This window comes from Bubalus kerabau, chromosome 10 (genome assembly GCF_029407905.1).
Source record: "Bubalus kerabau isolate K-KA32 ecotype Philippines breed swamp buffalo chromosome 10, PCC_UOA_SB_1v2, whole genome shotgun sequence".
Taxonomy (NCBI): domain Eukaryota; kingdom Metazoa; phylum Chordata; class Mammalia; order Artiodactyla; family Bovidae; genus Bubalus; species Bubalus kerabau.
In genome coordinates, this window is record NC_073633.1 from 92,256,296 (window position 1) to 92,281,543 (window position 25,248).

General features: G+C 43.7%; 2 protein-coding genes across 6 annotated transcripts in view; both read left to right on the forward strand.

Annotated features, from left to right (window-relative positions):
- Positions 1–25,248, forward strand: part of TTLL5 (tubulin tyrosine ligase like 5) — a 316,639-nt gene that overhangs the window by 170,400 nt on the left and 120,991 nt on the right. The window lies entirely within an intron of this gene.
- On the forward strand, positions 8,591–9,448 carry LOC129621826 (RING-box protein 2). The gene has a single exon (XM_055538716.1). It carries the CDS (start codon positions 8,685–8,687, stop codon positions 9,024–9,026), a length of 342 nt encoding a protein of 113 aa, XP_055394691.1. The 5' UTR covers positions 8,591–8,684; the 3' UTR covers positions 9,027–9,448.

Here is a 25,248-nt window from a genome sequence, read left to right on the forward strand (position 1 = left end):
GGTGAAGAAACACTGTATCTTTCTTTCTGACAGCTGTAGAGAAACACTGATGATCCCTGGTACGGCTTACTTAATGTTGACTCAACACAGTTAGGACAACCAGCTGGCTTCCCTGGAACCTTTAGCTAATAAAGACCTCAACCTACCCTCCTGCCGGTCTTATTGCTAAAAAACTCTCAGCATGTTACTGACCAAATACAAAGAAGATATCAATTCTTTAGAGTCGGACACGACTGAGCGACTGAACTGAACTGACTGAGGGTTTAAAAGGCTGAAAGGAAAAAATCCCTCTTGACTCTATATTTTAATAAAATGATAGACTTGTAGTATCGAATCCCAGGAATGGAGGAGCCTGGTGGGCTGCCGTCAGTGGGGTCACAGAGTCAGCCACGACTGAAGCGACTTAGCAGCAGCAGCAGTAAAGATTCTCTCATCCCTGCAGCCATTTTTCAGAGCAAAAGTTTGGTGTAAGTTCTGGTTTGGGTGTAGGTTCTTGGTATGGGTTCTTTTTCCAGAAAAGAGAGTAACACAAAATTAGACTTGCCTGAGATACAGTACTGCTACACGGCTGAGTTTAGATGCCGCTGGCCACCACACATGTGAAGTGTCATATTGTATCACAGTAGACAAAGCAGTTATACCTAATCTCTGCGGTTTACCTTACTTGCTTTTATTGTGAAGTGAGGATCCATATATTAAAATTTTGATTACAAACTATTAAAATGCTTGTAAGGAAAAATAGAGAAGCTCCACTTAAAAGGTAACATTTTAATATGGAACCAAGTGTTCTTTGGGAGATGAGAGTAGGGCTGGAGGTGAGAGAGGCAGTATATGCGAATTTAGGAATTCAGAATGTCACAAGGCAGGCCCAGGTGTTCGTAATAAGTAAGAGTAGAACTCTTGTCCTAATTGGACCTTTCTTATGCTTTAGAGGCAATAAAGGGATGTTTTTTAGCTTTCATGAATTATCAGGCTAAGACTTGTATTAATTTGGCTTCAAAGCCAATAATTAATACCGTGTTTGCCTGGTTTTGTAAAAGAAGTTTTACTGTCTTTATGTGATGAAAGTGAAATATGGATGCGTCTCAGTAATGTGACGATAATCTAGAAATCTTTGGATGAGAAAATCAGGCTTTCTGGTACCACAGGTAAGGAAGCCGCAGGGGAGTGGTGGTAATAAATAGGTTGTACTTAAAGGCTACAGGAAATAAAATTATGTTCTTGTGTAGTTGGGTTGCACCAAGGAAAACTGAGTATATGAAAAAATCTGCCTGTTATTAGTGTTCTCAAATATCTTGCTAGCTGCTTGAACCCAACACTGACATTTGAAATACAAGACCCTAAGAGAAGAGTTTTGTTACCTTCTTCACCAAATATTTAGTATATTGAAATACTTGAAAAGAAAGGTGAAACTGGTAATAAGTAATGTTCCAGCTGGGAAATGGCTTCATCTGGTAGTTGTTAAAACAATGTTATCCTTAAAAAGTTAACATGTTACCGAATATCTCCTAAATGCAAGGCAGGGGGCTGACTCTGAAGGAAGTAATAGACGGGGTCTCTCTGTCCACAAGGAGGAAATTTGATAGTCATTTAAGTTATTAATACAAGCAGTGTAAGGCAATATGTACTTAATTGTAGACAACAAGGACTATGCTGTGAGTGGTACACCTTCAGAGGAGAAATAGGTCACTCTGACTGGAGAAAGTGGCAAAAGCTTCATGGTAAAGAAAGATGTGTGAGGTGACTCTGGAAGGGCAGCTAAGGCTTGGGTAGGCAGAGAGGCCAAAGTTAATTAAGAGATAATTGCACGCTTACTTTGTGCTTGACTCTATGTGAGCATCTATGAGATCAAGAAATGTGTGGCATACTCATGTACGTTTGATCTGACACTCAGCAGGACGGTCTGGAGAATACTTGCCTGGGAGTTTAATTATTTTTGGCACATGAAACACAGAGCAAGTGATTAAAGTGGAGGGTATGTGGGATCAGTGTGTGCATGCGTGCTAAGTTGCTTCAGTCATGTCTGACTCTTTGCGACCCTGTGGATTGTAGCCCACCAGGCTTGTCTGTCCACGGGATTCTTCAGGCAAGAATACTGGAGTGGGTTGACATGCCTTCCTCCAGGGGATCTTCCTTGACCCAGGGGTAAAACCCACGTTTCTTACATCTCCTGCATTGGCAGGCAGGTTCTTTACCGCTAGCACCACCTGGGAAGCCCTTATATGGGCTCAGAGGAGCTTGCAATTCAGGAAAGGCCCTAGAGATGGGTGGAAAGGTCAGGATCTGCAGAGGAAGGGTTTAAATACAGTCCTAGATTATATATAGGCTACAGACTGGTGCAGGAAAGGGGAGGGAGAAAAAGAGAGGAAACGTACAAGGGGTTTCAGGCATTTTCAAGGGGCAATCAGTAGGAACCAGTCTGGCTGATAAAATGTATTAGTTTAAAGTGATAGAAACGGAAATCAAGCTGGGTCCTAACTGTAAGAGAATTTTCAGTTCATTCAACTATAAAAGTCTAGAAATTGATGTTGGGGCTTATAAAGCATCAACCATACTTTCTGATTCCTCCAGGTCACAAGTAAGTAAGAAATTATAGAAAACAAAATCAAAGCTAGCAAAATACTGATTTATTACTTATAAAGATAAGCTGGAGATTATGTCTTGAAAATACGGTACAAATGCGCTTCTACTTTTCAAGGCTAAGCTTTTCTAATTTGTCTTATTTATTTTAAAGATTTTCTTTCTATTTTTTTAATTCTGATAATGATAACAAAAATTTTAAGGAAGAAATAAAAGGACCTTCCAATGTACCACAAACACAAAAAGAAAAACAAAACAAAAAATAATTTTCAAAGTGAATACCTGTATCTGGCCCCAGTCTACCTTTCCAGTTTTATTCTTCACATATTTAGTTCCAGCCAAATGCAATGGATCAAAATGGTACATTTTCCTATCCTTATACTGTTCTATGATGCTTATCCTGTTAGTTTCCTGTGATTACTTCATGAAAGTGTAAGCTGTCTTATTCACTGTTGTATCCCAGTGCCTTGGTAAACAGTAGGCACTTAAACATGACGAACAAATATTAAGTAAAAGAAATAATGAATGAATGAACAGACTCCCTGCTTCTCACCTGTGTCTTTCCTCCTACAGGGCTCAGCTCAGCGTAGGCTTTCTGCAACCTTCCCTGATGACATCCCAAGAAAATACCATTAGACTTTCTCTTCCTTGTATTCCTCATCCACCAAATGCATGTTCCTAAAAGATATAATTCAGAGGAAGCTCTGGCTTAGTGTCCAATTTTAATTCCCCAAGAACTGATCTTTGTGGCTCTTCCTAGCCTGATGACCTGAACACTAGGGAAGGAAGCCCTGTTTCTTCTCCGTTGAGTTCAGAACTCACACAACCACCTTCCCAAGTCCCCAGGTCCTCTTTAGTTCTTTCCAGTTATCTAAGATCAAAAGTGCCCTACAAGCAAAAGGCCCTCTGCCTTGGGAGGGAGGGGGCGGGGAGAGGTGCTCTTGGAAGAGGCAGGGTGTGAAAGAAGAGGAAAAGGCAGAAACCCTTATTTTTACCAACATCCTCCCCACCCCACCAGACCCACGGAATCTTGAGAGCCACTCCTAGAAGGTACTTAGGAGTGAAAGGGCATCTGGCATCTTTGACAGCCCAGTATAGGATGGCTGTCTCTTCACTTTCAGCCTTTTCACATTGGCTGACTAATAAGTTGGGATGTTTACTGAATATGTGTATGTGTGTAATGTTTCAGATTTTTGGTGTTCTTAGGAGTAGTTCCTCTCTTCTCTGTGTCCTCTGTATGATAGACTTGTTTTCGGCCCTCCGTATCCACAGGTCTGCATCCATGGATTGAAGTATTTAGGAAAAAAAAAAAAATTCAGGAAGTTCCAAAAAGCAAAACTTGAATTCTCTGTAGTCCAGTAACTGTGTTTACACAACATTCACATTTTATTAGGTATTAGAAGTGACCTGGACTTCCCAGGTGGCGCTAGTGGTAAGGAGCCTGCCTGTCAATGCAGGAGACTTAAGAGACGTGAGTTCAGTCTCTGGGTCGGGAAGATCCCCTGGAGAAGGGCCTGGCAATACACCCCAGTATTCTTGCCTAGAGAATCTATCTGTTTACCTCTGCTATCACACACACCACTCCTCCTTGTGTTATAGTTATCTGTATACTTGTCTCACCTCCTGTATTGGAGTGTAAGCTTTTGAGGGGCAGAGACTGAGTCTTGCAAATCTTTACATCCTTACACTTTGCTGTAAAAAGTGCTCAGTAAACGTTTGGTGAATCAGTGGCTAGATCAGTGCTATCCAATATGGTAGCCGCAAGCCACATGTGGATTTAAAAATGTTTAAATTAATTAAAACTAAGTAAAAAGAAAAATTCAGTTCCTCATCATACTAGCCACATTGCAAGTACTCAAAAGCCACAAGTGGCTCATCGTTACCATACTGGGCAGCACAGGACAAGATGGTTGACCCAGAAGGTTCAAATATGTGATAAAGACCCAAACTTGTCAGCAGAAAGAAAAAAAAAAAGTACAAAGAAAGGCATATTCTTGATTAGGCTCTTTTGTTTAGATCTAGAGATTTACCACAGATGCTGTTCTTGAACTAATTTGTGGTACTGGAAGGGGCATATTTTAATACCTTGGGAATCTCAAAAGCTCAGAGCTTCTGAATTACTAGTGTTTAACCAATTACTAGTGTTTAGCCAAGAGCTGGGCTGGCTGAGAGGAAGGGACTTTTTAAGCAGATCCTAACGTTATCATTTTATTTTCTGGGATATGCCCATGACTAGATGGTGGGGAGAGGTCTTGCTTCCCTCCACTTACCCAGCCCCCAGTCCCCCACCTGCTTGGCTGGCAGTTCTGACTTGGCTTATAGAGTTGCTATAGCCCAGGGAACAGAGCCAAACATGCGGAAGTGGTTACGTGTACCAGCTCCCAGGGAAGCTGTGGCTAGCAGAGGGAGTGGGTGGGGTCCTGCCTGATGGCTTTTCAAAGAAGCCAAATCTTTGAAGTTTTGTTTTAGCAGCTGCCAGGTATGCTGTTTCAGCACTTCACAGATTCCCTCACTATGTTCCCATATCACATTTTTTTCTTTACTATGTGTGCATAGAATACACAATGGAACTTGCGTGTTGGGAGGGTAAATATAAAATTGTGGAGTAAGGTGCTAAGCATACCCACCCCACTCCCCACTTTTTTTCCCTTTTTTCTGTGACTGCTGTGAAATAGCCCTCTTGCATTTTCAGCTCTAATCTTTTCTGATCACTGCCAAAGGAGAGGCAAACAAGAGTCTTCTTCCATTTTGGAAAAATAGTAAGTTTTGAAAAATTGGAGTTCCTCCATTTCTCTGAGGATTTAGAGCATCACTCTGACAGTAGAACATCTCCCTTTTCCAAAAGAACGCGTGACACCCCACCCCACCCCCCAGCATGCAATCCTGACAGCTTTTGGACTCAGAGTAAATTTCTTGAATGTAGATCTTTTTCACCAAGACGAAACAATACCTGGTTTTACAGGTATTAGTTTTCAGTTTTGTTAAAGGGTTGCACTTGCCTCTGCTGTGCTGGTGGGGGGCAAGGAATGGGTAGGCAGAGCCACCCTCTGAAGCCCACTCTGAGGTTTTTCTGCCTCCTTGCCCCTTTGCTTAAGTCATCCTTTCTCCTGTCCAGTCTGCAGTTACCCGAGACTTTTCCTGCTGGCCCCAGATTTGCTCCTTGCCCTGAACTCCACTCTTGTGGCGCACAGCGTCCTCTCCCTTGTGTCTGTATCTTCTCTGCCTTTGCTCTTGCTCTCCTGGACTGTAGGCACTGTAAATAAACTGTAACTGAATGAAAGGCACAGGGTATGTTTTATTCCTACACAAAAGAATCCTGCACCAGGACAAGAAGCCCCGTGTGCTAATTTCAGGCCCACTTGGAACTTCTGAGCTGGAGGTAAAGCACTTAACTGAACTTCAGCCTCATGTTGCCAGGTGAGAAGCAAAGATGCTCAGATTGTCTTGGGGGTTCAGTGAGATGACCCTTGTGAACATGCTTTGGAAAATACGGAGCACGACACACGACTGGGATTTTTCAGTATTAATAATACTTATTGCTGTAAAACTGTAATGTTTGCTCATGCTGCTGACGATGCAGGGTCTGTTCTCTCCCAGAGTTGAGGTACATCCCCAGTTGAAGCCCACATTACTCAGCTTGGCACAGGTTTAAAGCGTTAAATGGCCCATCCCAGGCACACTCTGTCATCACCTCTCTTTCAGTCTGCACGTTCTTCCTTTCAGACCTGTGGGGTCATTGTTTTTCTTACTAGTCTCTCCCTTTTGCTCCTCTCAGGCTCAGGCTGAGCTGTCTCTCTTAAGCCCCCTCAGTTCTTCGAGAAACACAGTCATCCCAACCCCTTTCCCTTTAGGCTGGAGTTTCCATGCTGGTGGATCCTCCTCTAGCATGGCAACCTGCCTCCCGCCACTCTGCCCACTGACAGCACGGGCCCCGTCCTCATCCTCCCCTGCCGACCCCCCGATCTTCATCCTCAGCTTGGCTCAGGGTCCCTTCCTGTTTTCTTCTCTCTTCCCCTTGCCTTTCTGCCAGGCTGTATCCCTTTAATCCTCCCTTTCCATTTCATCTCATCTTGCATTTTCTTTTCTCTAGGCTCAGACCTTTCATCCAGAAAGGATGGCCCCCCTTTCAAGACTCTGTTTGGTGCATTTCCACATACCTGTCACCCTCTCCATATCACCTTAAGGCGTCTCCCTCCCAGAAAAAAGTAAATTAAAAGAACATTGCCATTTATTACTACTGTCATATGGCTTCAGAAAGTCCAAACCCTTTTATTTTAGAATATCTGTGCTCTTCCATTTAAACGTTATGACCTAGTGTTTGAGAGCAGGTGTTCTACGGAGGCAGACCCATTTGGATCCCTCCCCTTTTTAGCCAGAAAATGTTACCAGCTATGTCGCTTTGGGCAGATTCTTTGAAACTATTGTACTTATCTCTAAATGAGGATAAAATGCTGAAAATTCCTAGCTATGTCCTAAGAAGCAACGGAAAATTAAATGATATAGGAAAGTATTTTTACAGGGCCTGCCAGAGAGTAAGTGCTCCGTAAATGAGAATTAACTGTAAACATATCCACACATTCTATCCATACCCTGTTTTAAAGGTATTAAAAATTGAGGCCTAGAGAAGTTAAGTGGATTGTGCAAATTCTCATGCCTACCTGGTGGTAACGTCAGGACGAGAACCCATTCTAATTCTCACCCAGTGACGTTTCCATTTGATTCCACTAAGTCCTCAAAGGGTAATTCTAGTTTCCTTTCTTTGGGTGGAACGTGGGACTCGTCCAGAGAGAGGAATGTTCATAGTTTCATGCATTTGTTCATTCCGCAAACGCTGCATGACTGTAACACTGCCAGGCTTTGAGTGGACAAAGACCAGAATGATGACTAGCTTTAAATGGTCGGTCCAGTGAATGAGAAATAGTCATTGTGAAGAACAGTCACAGTACCAAAACCTGCCAATGAAAGGCATCCTGGCATTTCAAGGAATAAGCTTTGTCAGAGGAAGACCCCAGTCGATTCTACAGAGAATGGATTATTGTTTTTCAACTAAGTGAGACTCCCGAGCCTGTGTGAAGGCAGGCAGGAATGGACGAGCATGCCTGAGGGCACTGTCGCGGGAGCGTGGTATGCATGTGCGGCGGTGTTGAGGGTGAGATGGAAGAGTTCACGAACCTGATACACCATGCTAAGGGGGTTTTATCCCATTATCTGCCCTTTTAATTAATGTCAGCTGAAGAAGTGAGCCGAGTTTTGGAAGTTTGTTTTTCCTTTAATGTTTCTGGGGTTTTATATGTAATATTTCCTCTGTCTTTCCTTTCCCTCATTCATATCTGGCAAATTCTTGCCATCGTTCTGGATAACCCTTATTCTCTGCACCTTCTACTGTCGTCCCGCACAGAGGCCACCTGCTTGCCTGGAGCTCTGTCATTTACATTGTGTTACAGGTTTTCCAAAGAAGTCCAGACTTACTCATCTTTATACTTCTTGCTCTTAATGTGGCATCTGATGTGTATGTGCTCAATTGCTCAGTTGTGTCCGACTCTTTGCGACCCCATGGACTATACCCCACCAGTCTCCTCTGTCCATGGAATTTTCCAGGCAAGAATACTGGAGTGGGTTGCCATTTCCTACCCCAGGGTTCTGACACATAGTATCCACTAGTTTAACATATGCCAAATGACTTTAAATATCTAGGTTCATAATCACAGACCAGACTTCCACCTAGGCAGCTCTTCCCCTAATACTGTCTTTGGTACCACAAAAATTTAGGTGAATTAGGTTAAGACTTTCTCCTTTAACCAGCCACAGCTCAACATGCTTGCCATCTTTAGGATTTGCGCTTTGACTTTCTCTAGACAAGAACCAACCCACTCCAGTTTTCTTGCCTGGGAAATGCCATGGACAGAGGAGCCCAGAGGGCTACAGTCCATGGGGTGGCAAAGAGTCAGATACGACTGAGCACACACAGAGAGAGGAAAAACACTAAGCTGATTAAAAACCTGCTGTGAGGCGGCGCTGTGGCCCGTCGGACAGCCCCACGGAGCCGCCATAGCCGCCCGCCTCCCACGACCCAACGTCTCCGTCGCCGGCTCCGCGCCGCCGCTATGGCCGACGTGGAAGACGGTGAGGAACCCTGCGCCCTGTCCTCTCACTCGGGGAGCGCAGGATCCAAGTCGGGCGGCGACAAAATGTTCTCTCTCAAGAAGTGGAACGCGGTGGCCATGTGGAGCTGGGACGTGGAGTGCGATACGTGCGCCATCTGCAGGGTCCAGGTGATGGATGCCTGTCTTAGATGTCAAGCTGAAAACAAACAAGAGGATTGTGTTGTGGTCTGGGGAGAATGTAATCATTCCTTCCACAACTGCTGCATGTCCTTGTGGGTGAAACAAAACAATCGCTGCCCTCTCTGCCAGCAGGACTGGGTGGTCCAGAGAATCGGGAAGTGAGAGCAGCCAAAGGTGTTCTTCAAGCAGTCAGTTGTTCGGAGCCCTGGTGGATCTTGTTATCAAGTGCCCTACAGAGGCTAGAACTCTCCAGGGGACTAAGTCTTGGAATAGGAGATGGATCTGTGGTCTTTGGGGACTCATCAAAGACATGGTTTGGCCTTTTTCAGTTTTATTTTCAGAAATTCTCTACAATTAAGATAATTTATTAAGGATGGTCTTTCCTACCTCTGTGGTATGTGTCTCACACACTGCTTAGAAGTGCTATAAGGGAGAGGACTATAAATTGAACAACCTTCATAATTTACTTAGCGATATCCAAGGAGTTATTGAAGCGGTTCCGTTCAGAAGAGAATTTTTTGCATGCTTATGGTTGATCAATTTTTTTAAAAGACAATGTTATAGTAACAAATAAAGTACAGTTTAAAACCCAGAAAAAAAAAAAAAAATAAAAAAAATAAAAACCTGCTGTGAGAGTGGCTGTCACTTGTTTTGCATTTGCAGCACACATCCATATGCTAGGATCTTCCTCAACACGCTTGAAGGAGTTAAAAGACTCAAAAAACAATTCTCAAGCCAGGTGAATTCCACGTGGTGGAATCGGTTTTAAAGTAGAGCAGTGTCTCGCGGTGTCTGTGAAAGTGCTGCGGTTTCACTCCTCTCCTGGTCATTTCTCAGGGCTGTGTGGAGGGGCGAGTGGTATGATTTATTGACTGCCCTGTCTAGACTTGAATATACTCATGAGGAAAAGTCACGGTAAAGACTCTGCCTGCAATGCAGGAGACCCGGGTTCAATCCCTGGATGGGGAAGATCCCCCGGAGGAGGGCACAGCAACCCACTCCCATATTCTTGCCTGGAGAGTCCCATGGACAAAGGAGCCTGGCGGCTCACAGTCCGTGGGATCACAAAGAGCTGGACAGGACTGAGCGACTACTGATAGATTTGAAAATACTTAGGAGGAAAAGTCTCCTAAGCACACACACAGTATCTGTATTTGGCACCAGCTTGATGTTACATTTCTCCTCTTACTGCAAATATACCTTGCACTACGCCATGCTACCAGCTGCAGCCAGCTCAGGACTCATCAGCCAAACCCAGCTGTTAACACCGTGCTAACATATGTCATTAAATATACTTTACTACTGGTCACACGCTACATACTTGTGAAGTTTTCTCGGTACCGAGTAGTTGAGCATCTCTCTCGTAAGGCGTCAGTGAAGAGATGCCTCGAATGCAGCAGCCCAGCATTGTGGTCATGCCCTGTCACACACTTTGCTAGGACGGCAGGCTACCCTGATAGGATAACGCGTTGAAGCAAATTTCTCTTTTCCTTTTCAAATGTATCTAAGTAGTTGCAGAACTGATCTATTGCTGTATAATAAATTACCTCAACCTTGTAGCAGCCGAACAGTAAACCTGTCTTTTCTCAGTTTCTGTGGGTCAGGGACTGAGGGGCAGCTTAACTGTGTGGTTCTGGCTCCGACACTTTTCACGAGGGGGCCGTTTAGATGTCAGCCAGGAGGGCTGCTGTCGGGGAAGGCTTGCCTGGGGCCAAGGATCCCCTTCTGGGATGCTGACCCTCACGTGGATGACGAGTTCAGGCTGGCTGCTGGCAGGAGGCCCCAGTTCTGCAGCAGATGGACTTCTCCGCAGGGCTGCCTGTGTGTCTTCATGCCATGGCAGCTGGCTTCCCCCGGAGTGAGTGACCTCAGAGAAAGACAAAGCCACGTGTCTTTTATGACCCTACACAGTCATTTTTAAAAAATTTTTTCATCATGGACAAATATACATAAAAGTTATCATTTTTAAGTGTGCAGTTCAGTAGCATTAACTCCATTGCATTATTGTGCAGCTATCCCCACCATCTACTTCAGGATCTCTTTTCATCTTGCAAAACTGAAACTCTGTTTTAATTAAAATGTAATTAAAAAATAACTCCCCATCCTCCTTCCGTCAGCCTGTAGCAAGCATCCTTCCACTTTCTGGCTCTGTTAAGTTTTGACGCTCTAGGTACCTCGTGTGAGTGGAATTTATACAGTATGTATCCTTTTGTGTCTGGCTTATTTCATTTAGCACAGTGTCCTCAGAGTTCCTCCACGTTGTGACATGTGTCAGAATTTCCTTCCTTTTAAGGCTGAATAACGTCCGTCATATGTATATCCCACAGTTTGTTTATCCATTTATCCGTCGATGGACTCTTGGGTTGCTTCTGCCTTTTGCTGTTGTGAATAATGCTGCTGTTGTCATGGATGTGCAGATAGTTGCTCATGGCCCTGCTTTCATCTTCTGCGTATATATGCAGGTAGAATTGCTGAGTCATATGATAATTCTTTTTTTTTTTTTTTCCAAGCGTAACTAATTCACTTTATCTTTCTTGTATAAAAACTCTACATGCTGACCATGGCTGGGCTTGGGTCTTCTTCACAGAGACTCTGACATAGCTCTTAGGTCAGTGAGTTCCTGAGAGGGAGACTTTGTGAACATGATCTCTTTCTAGAGGTCAAGAGGAGTAGCTGTAGCTGTTTGAGATGGCATCAAAGGTAGACGTGGTGGAGTTGCTGAGGGTGGCAATGCAGCCCCCCAGACAAGGTATAGTAGTGATTGACACTGGGCATCAGTTTCTTGGACACAAGAGCCCAGAGGCTGCCAGTAGTTTTGGTGTTTGGATGAGATACACCAGCACAGAGCTGCAGTGGCTTGTCACCTTGCAAAGGACAGTGTGGGGCTTGCTGATCTTGCTTGCTGAGTAGCCTTACTGCACAGCAACAATGGAGAGCTTGGCCAGGGCAGTGGCTCTGGGGATGGCAGTGGCTGCCTCCTTGGACTGCTTACCCAAATTGACACATAGTCAGTCCTCAGTGACAAGAGATGCCTTGAACCTGGTCTGCTGGCCAGCATGCGTCTGCTTTTGCATGGGTGTCCAAAATCGGATTGATTCTGTGCTTTGCAGCCAAAGATGGAGAAGCTCTATACAGTCAGCAAAAACAAGACCAGGAACTGACTGTGGCTCAGATCATGAACTCCTTATTGCCAAATTCAGACTGAAATTGAAGAAAGTAGGGAAAACCACTAGACCATTCAGGTATGACCTAAATCAAATCCCTTATGATTATACAGTGGAAGTGAGAAATAGATTTAAGGGAGTAGATCTGATAGAGTGCCTGATGAACTATGGACGGAGGTTCGTGACATTGTACAGAAGACAGGGATCAAAACCATCCCCATGGAAAAGAAATGCAAAAAAAGCAAAATGGCTATCTGGGGAGGCCTTACAAATGGCTGTGAAAAGAAGAGAAGTGAAAAGCAAAGGAGAAAAGGAAAGACAAAAGCATCTGAATGCAGAGTTTCAAAGAATAGCAAGGAGAGATAAGAAAGCCTTCTTCAGTGATCAATGCAAAGAAATAGAGGAAAACAACAGATTGGGAAAGACTAGAGATCTCTTCAAGAAAATTAGGGATACCAAGGGAACATTTCATGCAAAGATCGGCTCTATAAAGGACAGAAATGATATGTCCTTTATCATTCTGCTTTAACAGAAGCAGAAGATATTAAGAAGAGGTGGCAAGAATACACAGAAGAACTGTACAAAAAAGATCTTCACCACCCAGCTAATCATGATGGTGTGATCACTCACCTAGAGCCAGACATCCTGGAATGTGAAGTCAAGTGGGCCTTAGAAAGCATCACTACGAACAAAGCTAGTGGAGGTGATGGAATTCCAGTGGAGCTATTTCAAATCCTGAAAGATGATGCTGTGAAAGTGCTGCACTCAATATGCCAGCAAATTTGGAACACTCAGCAGTGGCCACAAGACTGGAAAAAGTCCGTTTTCATTCCAATCCCAAAGAAAGGCAATGCCAAAGAATGCTCGAACTACCGCACAATTACACTCATCTCACACGCTAGTAAAGTAATGCTCAAAATTCTCCAAGCCAGGCTTCAGCAGTACGTGAACCATGAACTTCCAGATGTTCAAGCTGGTTTTAGAAAAGGCAAAGGAACCAGAGATCAAATTGCCAACATCCGGTGGATCATGGAAAAAGCAAGAGAGTTCCAGAAAAACATCTATTTCTGCTTTATTGGCTATGCCAAAGCCTTTGACTGTGTGGATCACAAGAAACTGTGGAAAATTCTGAAAGAGATGGGAATACCAGACCACCTGACCTGCCTCTTGAGAAACCTATTTGCAGGTCAGGAAGCAACAGTTAGAACTGGACATGAACAACAGACTGGTTCCAAATAGGAAAAGGAGTAGGTCGAGGCTGTATCTTGTCACCCTGCTTATTTAACTTATATGCAGAGTACATCATGAGAAACGCTGGACTGCAAGAAGCACAAGCTGGAATCAAGATTGCCGGAAGAAATATCAATAACCTCAGATATGCAGATGATACCACCCTTATGGCAGAAAGTGAAGAGGAACTAAAAAGCCTCTTGAGGAGAGTGAAAGAGGAGAGTGAAAAAGTTGGCTTAAAGCTTCACATTCAGAAAACTAAGATCATGGCATCTGGTCCCATCACTTCATGGGAAATAGATGGGGAAACAGTGGAAACAGTGTCAGACTTTATTTTGGGGGCTCCAAAATCATATGGTGATTGCAGCCGTGAAATTAAAAGACACTTGTTCCTTGGAAGAAAAGCTATGACCAACCTAGACAACATATTGAAAAGCAGAGACATTACTTTGCCAACAAAGGTTCATCTAGTCAAGGCTATGGTTTTTCCTGTGGTCATGTAGGGATGTGAGAGTTGGACTGTGAAGAAGGCTGAGCGCCAAAGAATTGATGCTTTTGAACTATGGTGTTGGAGAAGACTCTTGAGAATCCCTTAGACTGCAAGGAGATCCAACCAGTCCATTCTAAAGGAGATCAGCCCTGGGATTTCTTTGGAAGGAATGATGCTGAAGCTGAAACTCCAGTACTTTGGCCACCTCATGCCAAGAGTTGACTCATTGGAAAAGACTCTGATGCTGGGAGGGATTCGGGGCAGGAGGAGAAGGGGACGACAGAGGATGAGATGGCTGGATGGCATCACTGACTCGATGGACGTGAGTTTCAGTGAACTCTGGGAGTTGGTGATGGACAGGAAGGCCTGGCGTGCTGCGATTCATGGGGTCGCAAAGAGTCGGACATGACTTAGCGACTGATCTGATCTGATCTGATCTGAATGGTTAGTGATGCTGAGCATTTCTGCATATACTTCTTGGTCATTTGTGTAGCTTTTTATAGAAAAAAATGTCTATTCAGGTCCTTTGCCCATTTTTAAATTGAGTTTGGCTCTTTTGTTGTTGAGTTTTAGGAGTTCTGTATATATTTTGGATATATTTGGATTATCAGATACATGATTTGAAAATTTAGAATATTCTCCCATTCTGAGGATTGCATTTTTACTCTGTTGATAGTATCCTTTGATACACAAAAGTTTTTAATTGTGATGAAGTATGTTTTTGTTGTTTTTTTAAAATTTTTTCTTCTTTGTCTGTGCCTTTGGCATGTATCCAAGAAATCATTGTCAAATCCAGTGTCCTGAAGCTTTTGCCCTTTGTTTTCATTGAAGTGTTTTATAGTTTCAGCTCTTATGTTTAGATTTTTCAAATACACTATTATTTTTGCAATATCCTACTGTTTACACAAGCCAGCTCCATTCATTGTGGGAGAGGATTACCCAGGATATGAATACCAGGATGTGGGGAGCATTGGGGGCCATCTTGGAACTGGTTCCTACAATAATTCAAGTATATAGTTTTAAAAGTTTAGCAATTCTATAAAGTTTATAATGAAAATGGGAATCCCCTACCCCTCTTCTCCCATTGCTACCCAACCTTAATTTCCACACTCCAGAGATAACTGCTTTCAACTTTTTTTTTTTTTAGCTATTTTTTCTGTTATTTACTTTCATATTTCTAAATCATGTTTATCTGTCATCTGAGGGCTTTTTATTTTATATATTAGTTATTAAATTCGTATTTGAAGATGAAAGTTTAACATTCTTGTTCTACTTTGTCCTGCCCCAACCCCAATCACACATACACACACACACATACACACACACAATTCCCTTCTTCCATCCTTGCGGTAAACGCACCATACGGTTTGACCAGTGTTTGCTGTTTGCGTTATCACAACTCTGCCCTTGGAAACTTTGGGACCTTTTAGAATCATCATGTCTTTTTTCCCGTTGATCCATTTCTCTGTCATTTTGTCTGTCTTGGTACATATTGTGAAGTTAAGAAATTTTCCAAGTTTCAGATTTCTTCCAGGTTAAGACTGTTTACATAGGGCTTTGTGGGGGTGGGGAGGACATTCACATACCCACACATATACACACATACACATATACACACATACACACCTACATGTATATATTATATATGTTCCTATTTTCTATTGACTGAAATATTTATGTTCATACTTTATAAAAACTAACTGTAAAAATAATACATGTAACCACATTATAAAATAATCTAACAGAAATATATATAGATTATGAGCTGATAAAGTCACCTCCTCAGAGGTAGCCACAGTTAAAAGGTTGATTTGTATATTTTTCTATATATCGTTCTGTGACTTTTCTTCCTCCCTAGTGTCGCCATGTTTCTCCAGTTTGTTTGTATAAGCTTATGCAGGGCAGCCTGGGGGATCTTAGTTCCCTACCCATGGATCAGACTGGTGGCCCCTGCAATGGAGGCACAGAGTCTTAACCTCTGGACCGCCAGGGAAGGCCCTGTATAAGCTTATCTGAATATTCTTAACCACTATGTAGTCTTCCAAAAGATGACTGTACCGTAATTTATTTTGTGATTCTCCTATTAAAGAACACTAAGTTGCATGAATTTAGGCGTCTTCAGTGAATGCTTCACACGTATCTTTGTACACACCTGCAAGTGTTTCTATAGAATACATTCCAAGAAGTGGAATTTGTTGGGTCAAATGAGATGTACACTTTGAATGTGTATAGATACTATAAAATTGGCCTCAAGAAGGGCTCTTAAATGGCTGTGCCTCTACCCCCTCCAACCCGCAGTGTGCTCTTAAACCACACTTGCCAGCATCTGTTCCTTGGACTATCACTTCTTCCTTTCCTGTAAATTCTCTGCTCTTTTTCTGCTGATGAAATTAGGCAAAGACCTATCTTTAGATATATTATCTTAGAGATGCTTTGTTTTCAGGCAAGAATATAGCTGAGATGGGACTGAGAAGCAGGAGGCTAAAAGAGTTCTGTCAGTGGGCTCTCTGTCAGTATCAGTTAAGACCAGGAAGAATCCCTGTGCCTTAGCTTCTTTCCTGAACCCTGCACTGCTGAAGTGCTTTTCCCTCCTGCTTTTGTCTTCGACTGATTCTGTCCAAGGAGGCTTACCCTTTCCCCTCCCTCAGTCCTGGATAACCAGAAAAGTCACAGAAGCCGGCAAACTGAGTGGAGGGAAGCTTAAGGAAAATATGAAAAAGGAAGAAAAGTGTTTGATGTACTTTTAATATAAAATGTGGAAAAAGTAGAAGCAGGGTGGGGGGGTGGGGAGAGAGGGCGGAGAGAGATTATTCACGGTAATGGGAACCAAATGTTGGCTGGGAAAGCTGCAGCATTCTCACACTCTTCCTGTAAACCCACAGCTTTTCAAAGTGATAATAACCGAGGGCCAACGGCACAGGACACACCTTAACCCTTCCATACCTGGACAGCCCCCTGCTCAGCTGTTCAGAGGCCGTGTCTGCTTTGAAGTCCTGGCACATGGCTGATGACCGTGTTCCTCTTGCTGTCAGGCAAAAAGAAGGAAGGTGGAGGCAAGTAGTAAGACAGTGAGGGAGCACCCGCTGGCTGCCCCTCACAGTGGGCCCCAGCACTCTTTCTGCAGGTTAGGCTTTACTAAGCAGCAGCTTGCTTGACCATAGCTCGCCGGTTTTGTGTGATGATGTTTTCTCCCATTGCTGGCCAGAGCTAATGAGAACCCCCATGGACAGACAGGCAGTCTCTGTCGGTAATGATCCCACGACATGAATGGCCTCTGTGGAGTCCAGAGTCCACCCAGTAGCCCATGTGGAAGTCCGGGCGCTTGTCTGGAGGCCCCGACCTCTGTTTCTCTTGAAAGTCCATGCCTGCCACTGTGGAATTGAGATATAAAGACTGTCTGCAGCCGAAGGGCACTCCCTGACCATGCGGCCTGCAGATTGGCAAGGATAGGCATTTGCCCCTTGGCCTGGCCATTGGTCTAGGGACGGTGAGTGAAAAGGGGTGACAGAGGAATGCGTTCCCTGGTCCACCTGGCTGTTACTTCCGTCTTGACTTGAACTTTGTCCAGGTGCCTGTAAAAGTCTGATGTGTCCAAGAAATGTCTTTTTTTTTTCTGTCAAATATTCACCGTTTCAAAGGTGAGACAGTGGCAGCAGCAGGCAGGCGGCATCACAGGGCAGACAGGTGTTGGGCTCTGCTGGTAACTGGGCAGCTCCCGACCTCTCCAGCAGCAGTTGTCTCGGCTACAGCACGAAGCGCAGTCAGTCTCTGCCTCCTGGCATGTGAAAGGTTTCAGTGAGGTGTAAGGCACAGAGAACATTTAGCACCCTGCCTGGCACCTACTATTGTCTGTCTTCGTTGGTATCCTCATATTACCCACAGCTAAAACTGAAACATCTCTTTTTTTGCAAATGTTTTCCCAGAATCATCCTGGGGATGATTTTGTAGTTTTATGTTTTAAATTTAAGTAAATGTTTTGAATGATCCATTTTGAATTAATTTTTAAGTCTGAGGCTTAGGTTGAGGTTCTTTTTTTTTTTTTGCCTGTGAATGTACAACAATGCTCCAGCACCATTTGTTAACAGATGGCTTTAAACAGATTATCCTTCCTCCATTGTATTGACTTTTCTTATTTTGTCACATCAGTTGAGCATTTTATTGTGGGTCTTGGATGATTTTCAGTCAGTTCAGTTCAGTTCAGTTGCTCAGTCGTGTCCAACTCTTTGCGACCCTATGAATTGCAGCACGCCAGGCCTCCCTGTCCATCACCAACTCCTGGAGTTCACCCAAACTCATGTCCATCTAGTCGGTGATGCCATCCAGCCATCTCATCCTTTGTCATCCCCTTCTCCTCCTGCCCCCAATCCCTCCCAGCATCAGAGTCTTTTCCAATGAGTCAACTCTTCGCATGAGGTGGTCAAAGTATTGGAGTTTGAGCTTCAGCATCATTCCTTCCAAAGAACACCCAGGACTGATCTCCTTTAGAATGGACTGGTTGGATCTCCTTGCAGTCCAAGGGACTCTCAAGAGTCTTCTCCAACACCACAGATCAAAAGCATCAATTTTTCAGCTCTCAGCTTTCTTCACAGTCCAACTCTCACATCCATACATGACCACTGGAAAAACCATAGCCTTGACTAGACGAACCTTTGTTGGCAAAATAATGTCTCTGCTTTTGATGATTTTAGTATTCCTAAACAAAGGTCTGTGGGCTTTTCTGGTGACTCAGATGGTGAAGAATCCGCCTTTGAGACCTGGGTTCGATCCCTGGGTTGGGAAGACCACCTGGTGAAGGAAACAGCTGCCCACTCCAGTATTCTTGCCTGGAGAATTCCATGGACAGAGGAGCCTGGCAGGCTACAGTCCATGGGGTTGCAAAGAATTGGTCATGAGTGAGTGACTTTCACTTTCACTTTTCCAGTATTCTTGCCTGGGAAATCCCATGGACAGAAGAGCCTGGCGGGCTATAGTCTATGGGGTTACAAAAGAGTCAGACACGACTTAGTGACTAAACAACAACAAAAACAAAACAAAGGTGTGTAACAATAATAATTTGTTATAAAATCTTTAGCGAAGACTATTCTGGGCTTCCCTGGTGGCTTAGAGGGTAACGAATCCTCCTGCAATGCAGAAGACCCGGGTTCAATCCCTAAGTCAGGAAGATCCCCTGGAGAAGGAAATGGCACCCCATTCCAGTACTCTTGTCTGGAAAATCCCATGGACGGAGGAGCCTGGGAGGCTGCAGTCCATGGGGTCGCAAAGATTCAGACACGACTGAGTGACTTCACTTTGACTTTGATTTTAGGTTCCAGTTTTCTGTTCTTCATTGTACCTTTGTAATCATACAGATTTAGGTTCAAAAATAGCTCTTTAACTTACTATGAGAGAAGTTAAACCTGAGTCATTTAACCTAAACTTCAGTTTTCTAATCTCTAAAATGGAATATTACTCAGCCATTAAAAAGAATACATTTGAATCAGTTCTAATGAGGTGGATGAAACTGGAGCCTATTATACAGAGTGAAGTAAGCCAGAAAGAAAAACACCAATACAGTATACTAACGCATATATATGGAATTTAGAAAGATGGTAACAATAACCCTGTATACGAGACAGCAAAAGAGACACAGATGTATAGAACAGTGTTTTGGACTCTGTGGGAGAGGGAGAGGGTGGGATGATTTGGGAGAATGGCATTGAAATATGTATAATATCATATATGAAATGAGTCACCAGTCCAGGTTCGATGCACGATACTGGATGCTTGGGGCTGGTGCACTGGGACGACCCAGAGGGATGGTATGGGGAGGGAGGAGGGAGGAGGGTTCGGGATAGGGAACACATGTATACCTGTGGCAGATTCATTTTGATATATGGCAAAACCAATACAATATTGTAAAGTTAAATAAAATAAAATTAAAAAAAAAATCTAAAATGGAATAGTAATAATACCTGTCTCAATGGATTGCTCTGAAGACCAACTCAGATAAGGCATATAAAGGGCTTGGCTTGATATTAGGCATTTGGAAAGCCCTCAGGCTGATGTTGGGCTTCCCGGGTGGCACTAGTGGTAAGGAACCTGCCTGGCAATACAGGAGATATGAGATGCCAGTTCAATCCCTGGGTCGGGAAGATGCCGTGGAGGAAGGCATGGCAGCCTACTCCAGTATTCTTGCCTGGAGAAGCCCATGGACACAGGAGCCTGGCGGGCTACAGTCCATGGGGTCACAAAGAGTCAGACACAAGTGACTTCACATAAGCTGACGTTGGTAATAGTAATGAGACTTGGCTGTCTCTGTGTTTGGCCGTCTTCAGCCATACTCACTCATGCCCCTTGCCTTCCCCAAACCTTAACTTGTATCCTTTTCATTATATTGCTTATATTTCATTATAAGTACCTTCATCATGAACACGAGTGATTCCAGTTAAAGCTACTATGCTGTGCTTTGCTTAGATGGCAGTTTTGACCAACTAGTGTTGATGTTTCTGGATAAACAAGAGTTCTGTCTTACCAGCTTTAACTGCAGGGTCTCTTTGCCCTCCACCATCCCCACCGTTGAGCCACACTGGGTTTCCTCTTGTTTGCTGCTCTTTCGCATCCTCTTTTCTTCTACCTGCAGCGTCTTCTAGTTGTCAAAGTGCTGGCCATCTTCTGAGACCATTTCTAGTTTGACATCTTCCTTGATTTCCCCTGTGGGAAGCAGCTCCCTCCTCTTGTCTTCTAAAGCCAGTGTCCTATTCCCAGCACAGTGGCATACAGAGTATAGGGAGAGGCGGGAGTGTTTTTCCTAATTAAAAAAAAAAAATCACATGTTTTAAGTGCATAAGTAAAATATATCCAGCGTGTTGGCATTAACATTAAATGATAAAAACGGGATAGTATAATCACAGCGTACTGGAAGAAGACTGGCATGAAACATGCCAGAGTGCTCACCACATGAAATGGGACTATGGGTGATATTTTTTTCTCCTCCTTTACTCTTGTCAGTACTTATATATTTTTATGATCGGCATGTATTAATTTTTCAATTGATCTTTTAAATTTTTTATTTATTTTATTTTTGGCTGTGCTGGGTCTCCATCACTACGTGCGGGCTTTCTCTAGTTGGCGGCAAGCGGGGCCTATTCTTGGTCGCAGTGTGCTGGCTTCTCATTGCTGTGGCCTCTCTTCTTGCAGAGCACAGGCTTTAGGTGCGTGGACTCAGTAGTCGTGGCTCTAGAGCAGCGGTCCCCAACCTTTCTGGCATCAGGGACGGGTTTCATGGAAGACAACTTTTCCACGAATGTCGGGAGATGGGTCTTGTTGAGGCGGTACTGCGAGGGATGAGGAGTGATGGACGCCGCTCGCCTCCTGTATGTGGCCTAGTTCCTAGCAGGCTGTGGACTGCTACTGGTCCAAGGCCTGGGGTTGGGGGCCCCTGCTCTAGAGCCTTCCGGCTTTAGTAGTTGTGGCGCACAGGGCTTAACTGCCCTGAAGCATGTAGAATCCTCCTGGTCCAGGATCAAACCCGTGTCCCTTGCATTAGCAGAACTCTTTACCACTGGCCACCAGGGAAGTCCTTAAATTGATTTTTATATTGCTTAAATCACCCTACAACGTGCTATCAATTCAGAAATATTTCTTCCTTATTCTGAAACATTGAGATTCTGTTCTACCATTTGTTTGTTTTTTTTTAAATTTTATTTTATTTTTAAACTTTACAATATTGTATTGGTTTTGCCAAATATCCAAATGAATCCGCCACAGGTATACATGTGTTCCCCATCCTGAACCCTCCTCCCACCTCCCTCCCCATACCATCCCTCTAGGTCATCCCAGTGCACCAGCCGCAAGCATCCAGTATTGTGCATCGAACCTGGACTGGCAACTCATTTCATACATGGTATTATACATGTTTCAATGCCATTCTCCCAAATCTTCCCACCCTCTCCCTCTCCAACAGAGTCCATAAGACTGTTCTATACATCAGTGTCTGTTTTGCTGTCTCGTACATAGAAGAACAAAAGGAAGGGAAGGAGAAAGGGACTAATATTCACTGAGTGCCCAGCTCATGCTAGATCCTGTGCTTTGTATGATTTACCCTGTTTACTCCTGAAAACGTGGCTGTAACATGGGTATTGTTAGCCTCAAGTTCAGATAATGACATAGCCTTAGAAATGTAAACATGTACGTTCAGCTCTTTCTCTTTTCTAAAAGCGGTTTTCTTTTTATATATTTATTTTTGGCCGTGCTGAGTCTTTGTTGCTTCGCAGGCTTTTCTCTAGTTGCGGTGAGTGGGGGCTGCTCTCTAGTTATCGTGTGCAGGCTTCTCATTTCAGTGGCTTCTTTTGAGCACAGGCTCTGGGGTGCAGGCTTCGGTGGTTTCGACACATGGGCTCAGTAGTTCCGACTCCTGGGCTCCAGCACACAGGCTTAGTTGCTCCTTGGCATGTGAGATCTTCCCAGGTCAGGGGTCAAGTCCATGTCTCCTACGTTGTCAGACGGATTCTTTACCACTGAGCCACGTGGGAAGCCTGAATTCAGCTCTTTCTGATGTGAAAGTTTATGTTCTTTTCATTGCTTGACCTTCCCTACTTGTGGGAAGAGGAAAATCAATACCAGTCTTTTCACAGTGGCATTTCAGGCTGGTCTAGACCCATTTATTAGTGATGATAAGGTGCAAAGGAGAGGTGGAAATATTTCTGAAAATAAACTATCATTAACGAAATGTAAGAAACAGTATTCCTGTGGACAGACGTGAAGACAAAGGTAGCAGCTGGAATATTACAGTTCAGCATTACAGATACCTTTACCATTGTCTGTGAGTCTGCACTGTTTTTTACTTTTATCAGACACTAATGTCATGCTTTGTATGTGGGCTGCTGCTGCTGCTGCTAAGTCGCTTCAGTCGTGTCCGACTCTGTGCGACCCCAGAGACGGCAGCCCACCAGGGTCCCCCGTCCCTGGGATTCTCCAAGCAAGAACACTGGAGTGGGTTGCCATTTCCTTCTCCAATGCATGAAAGTGAAAAGTGAAAGTGAAGTCGCTCAGTCGTGTCTGACTCTAGCGACCCCATGGACTGCAGCCCACCAGGCTTCTCCGTCCATGGGATTTTCCAGGCAAAATTACTGGAGTTGGGTGCCATTGTATGTGGGCAGAAAGCATCAATAGACTAAAGAAGCTAACTCTAAGTATATGGCATTTACAACTTGGATTACATTTTTGTTTGCTTTGTATGCTTATTCTTCTGGATATAACTTAATTTCTGTCACAGATTAGAACCAGTGGCTCAGACCGATTAAGATGGCTGGTTTTAATGGTGCGTAATTCATACAAGGGAAATGTCATGACTCTAGGGGATGGAAGTTGTAGGTTTTTTTGGTCTTCTTGGTTTCTCACAATGGCCTGATCACACAGGTGCTGCTCAACACATCTTATAAATGTGATTTGCCATTTTAGCTACAGTTTAACCAACACATGTTTAACAGCTACGGTATTTTAGAAGAGAACCATCACTTCTTGGGCTTTTGGCTAAGATCAAACGCAGAGGGAAAAAACCATAGTATCATGAAGAGGATGTAGAGAAGAAGTAGAGATAAAGAAACATGTCCCTTTTAGCCTCCAGACCATTTATGGACTCAGTGTGTGGGGAATGTGGCCATAGACAGACACAGAAATGAATCATACATTTCTTCATCAGCAAGTGTAATGTCTGGAATTTGAGTTCTAAAGAGTTTTGATTCACCCCTAAAATACAAATTCTGTATTCCTGGTTTTATCATTTTTATACTACAAGTAATTAGCTTCTCTATAACAAGAGGATGCAATTTATCATGTAGGAACATGGCCTGCCTGTTGATTTGTGAGAAGTCCAGGTTACATCCCATTGAATCTCAACAATAAGATGATATTACAAGAAATAAGAGTAGTGAATGGTAACTTGTAGTACTTATGAATTGCCAGGCTCTAAATGCTCTATGTACTTTAACTTATTTAATAGCTAACTTTTATCCTGTGCCAGCAACTGTTCTCAGACCTTCACACATAGTAACTGATTTAGTGCTCACAGATCCTCTGTGAGATAAGTCGTTATCATTTCCGTCTTACAGATGAAGAGACTAAGCACAGAACAATGAAGTGACTTGCCCTAAATGACACCTTGGTGACTGGCAGTCAGGATTCAAACCCCAACAAGTGGTAGCAGAGTCTATGCTCTTAACCACTGGACCAGAATCCCTTGAATGGCTTGTTAGAACAGAGATTGCTGGGCCCAGCCTCAGAGTTTCTGATTTCAGTCAGCCTGGGCTGAAGTTCTGCTATTTTCGCTTTTAACAAGTTCCCAGGTGATGCTGTGCTGTTGGTCCAGGGACTACACTTTGAGAACCACTGTCGTATGCTATTGCTGCCTCCCATGGGGCTGGTAAGAAATTAGTGTTCAGTGTAAGCAGCTGAGGACTAAGATAGTGAGTTTTAATGATTTGATCTTATCGGAGGTAGGTGCCTGCATTTCATGGCAGCGGTAACCTTGAACAAAACCCCCCTAGTAAATCTTGAGGACAGCAAATTTCAGTAGACTTGTCGTGACACAACAGAAGCAGGTACTGTTGTAGCCTTGCCATGGACTTGATGAATAAGAGACCAATTCCTGTTGCAGTGAAGGGTTGTTTCCATAGTTTGGTAGATAGCTTGAGAATGGGCTCTTCAGATGCAGTGTACACACACACACACACACACACACACACACACATACACAGACACTGCAGCAAGAAGTCTTGACTGTTACACACATTTTATTTTCCCCTCTTTGGCCCTATGGCTTGAAAAGAAAATCTCCTTCCTTGTGATTTCCCCAGCATTCTCCCTATTTTATAAAAATATCATTATTTATAAAGAAAGGAAAAGAACAGGTAGAGAAGGTTTAAAACAAAAACAGGATGATGAAAAAGAAGAGGATAGGAAGGAAGGAAGGTGGAGTTCTGGAACCGTCTCCCGTTTCCCTTGGCCAATTGAGAAAGGGGGCAGAGACAGGTTACTGAAGCCAGAAAAACTGTGGACGTGACTGTTCCAAGCCGCCTGCTGTTTTGCTTCCCAGGAAAAAGAGGAGAAACGAAAGGAGCCCTAACTGATGTGATGGGGCAGGAATTCTAAATGTGTGACACTGTGTAAGCTGTTTGTGTGCACTACGTTTGAACCCAGCTACAATTCAATGTAGAAGTTCTTGGAAATTGGCGTGTCAATTGCCCTAGACGATCTGCACATTAGCTTTCACTTTGAAAACTTTTCCTGGCTTGTCTCTGCAGGCTGTGAAAGCTAGTGATGGTGGTCCAAGTTTACAAGGGCCAGCTGTGCTCGTGTGTACCTGTATTGTCACAAAGGCATCAGACTTTTCCCTTTATTTGATAAAAATCCTTCTGAGCTGGGTTCAGTCTTCCTTGTTGAATGAACTGGTGTCAGGGAGTTCTCTTTTGGCTTTCTTAAAGGTCACCCTTTGCTCACTTCTTTTTTAGTTCACAGCTCCGTT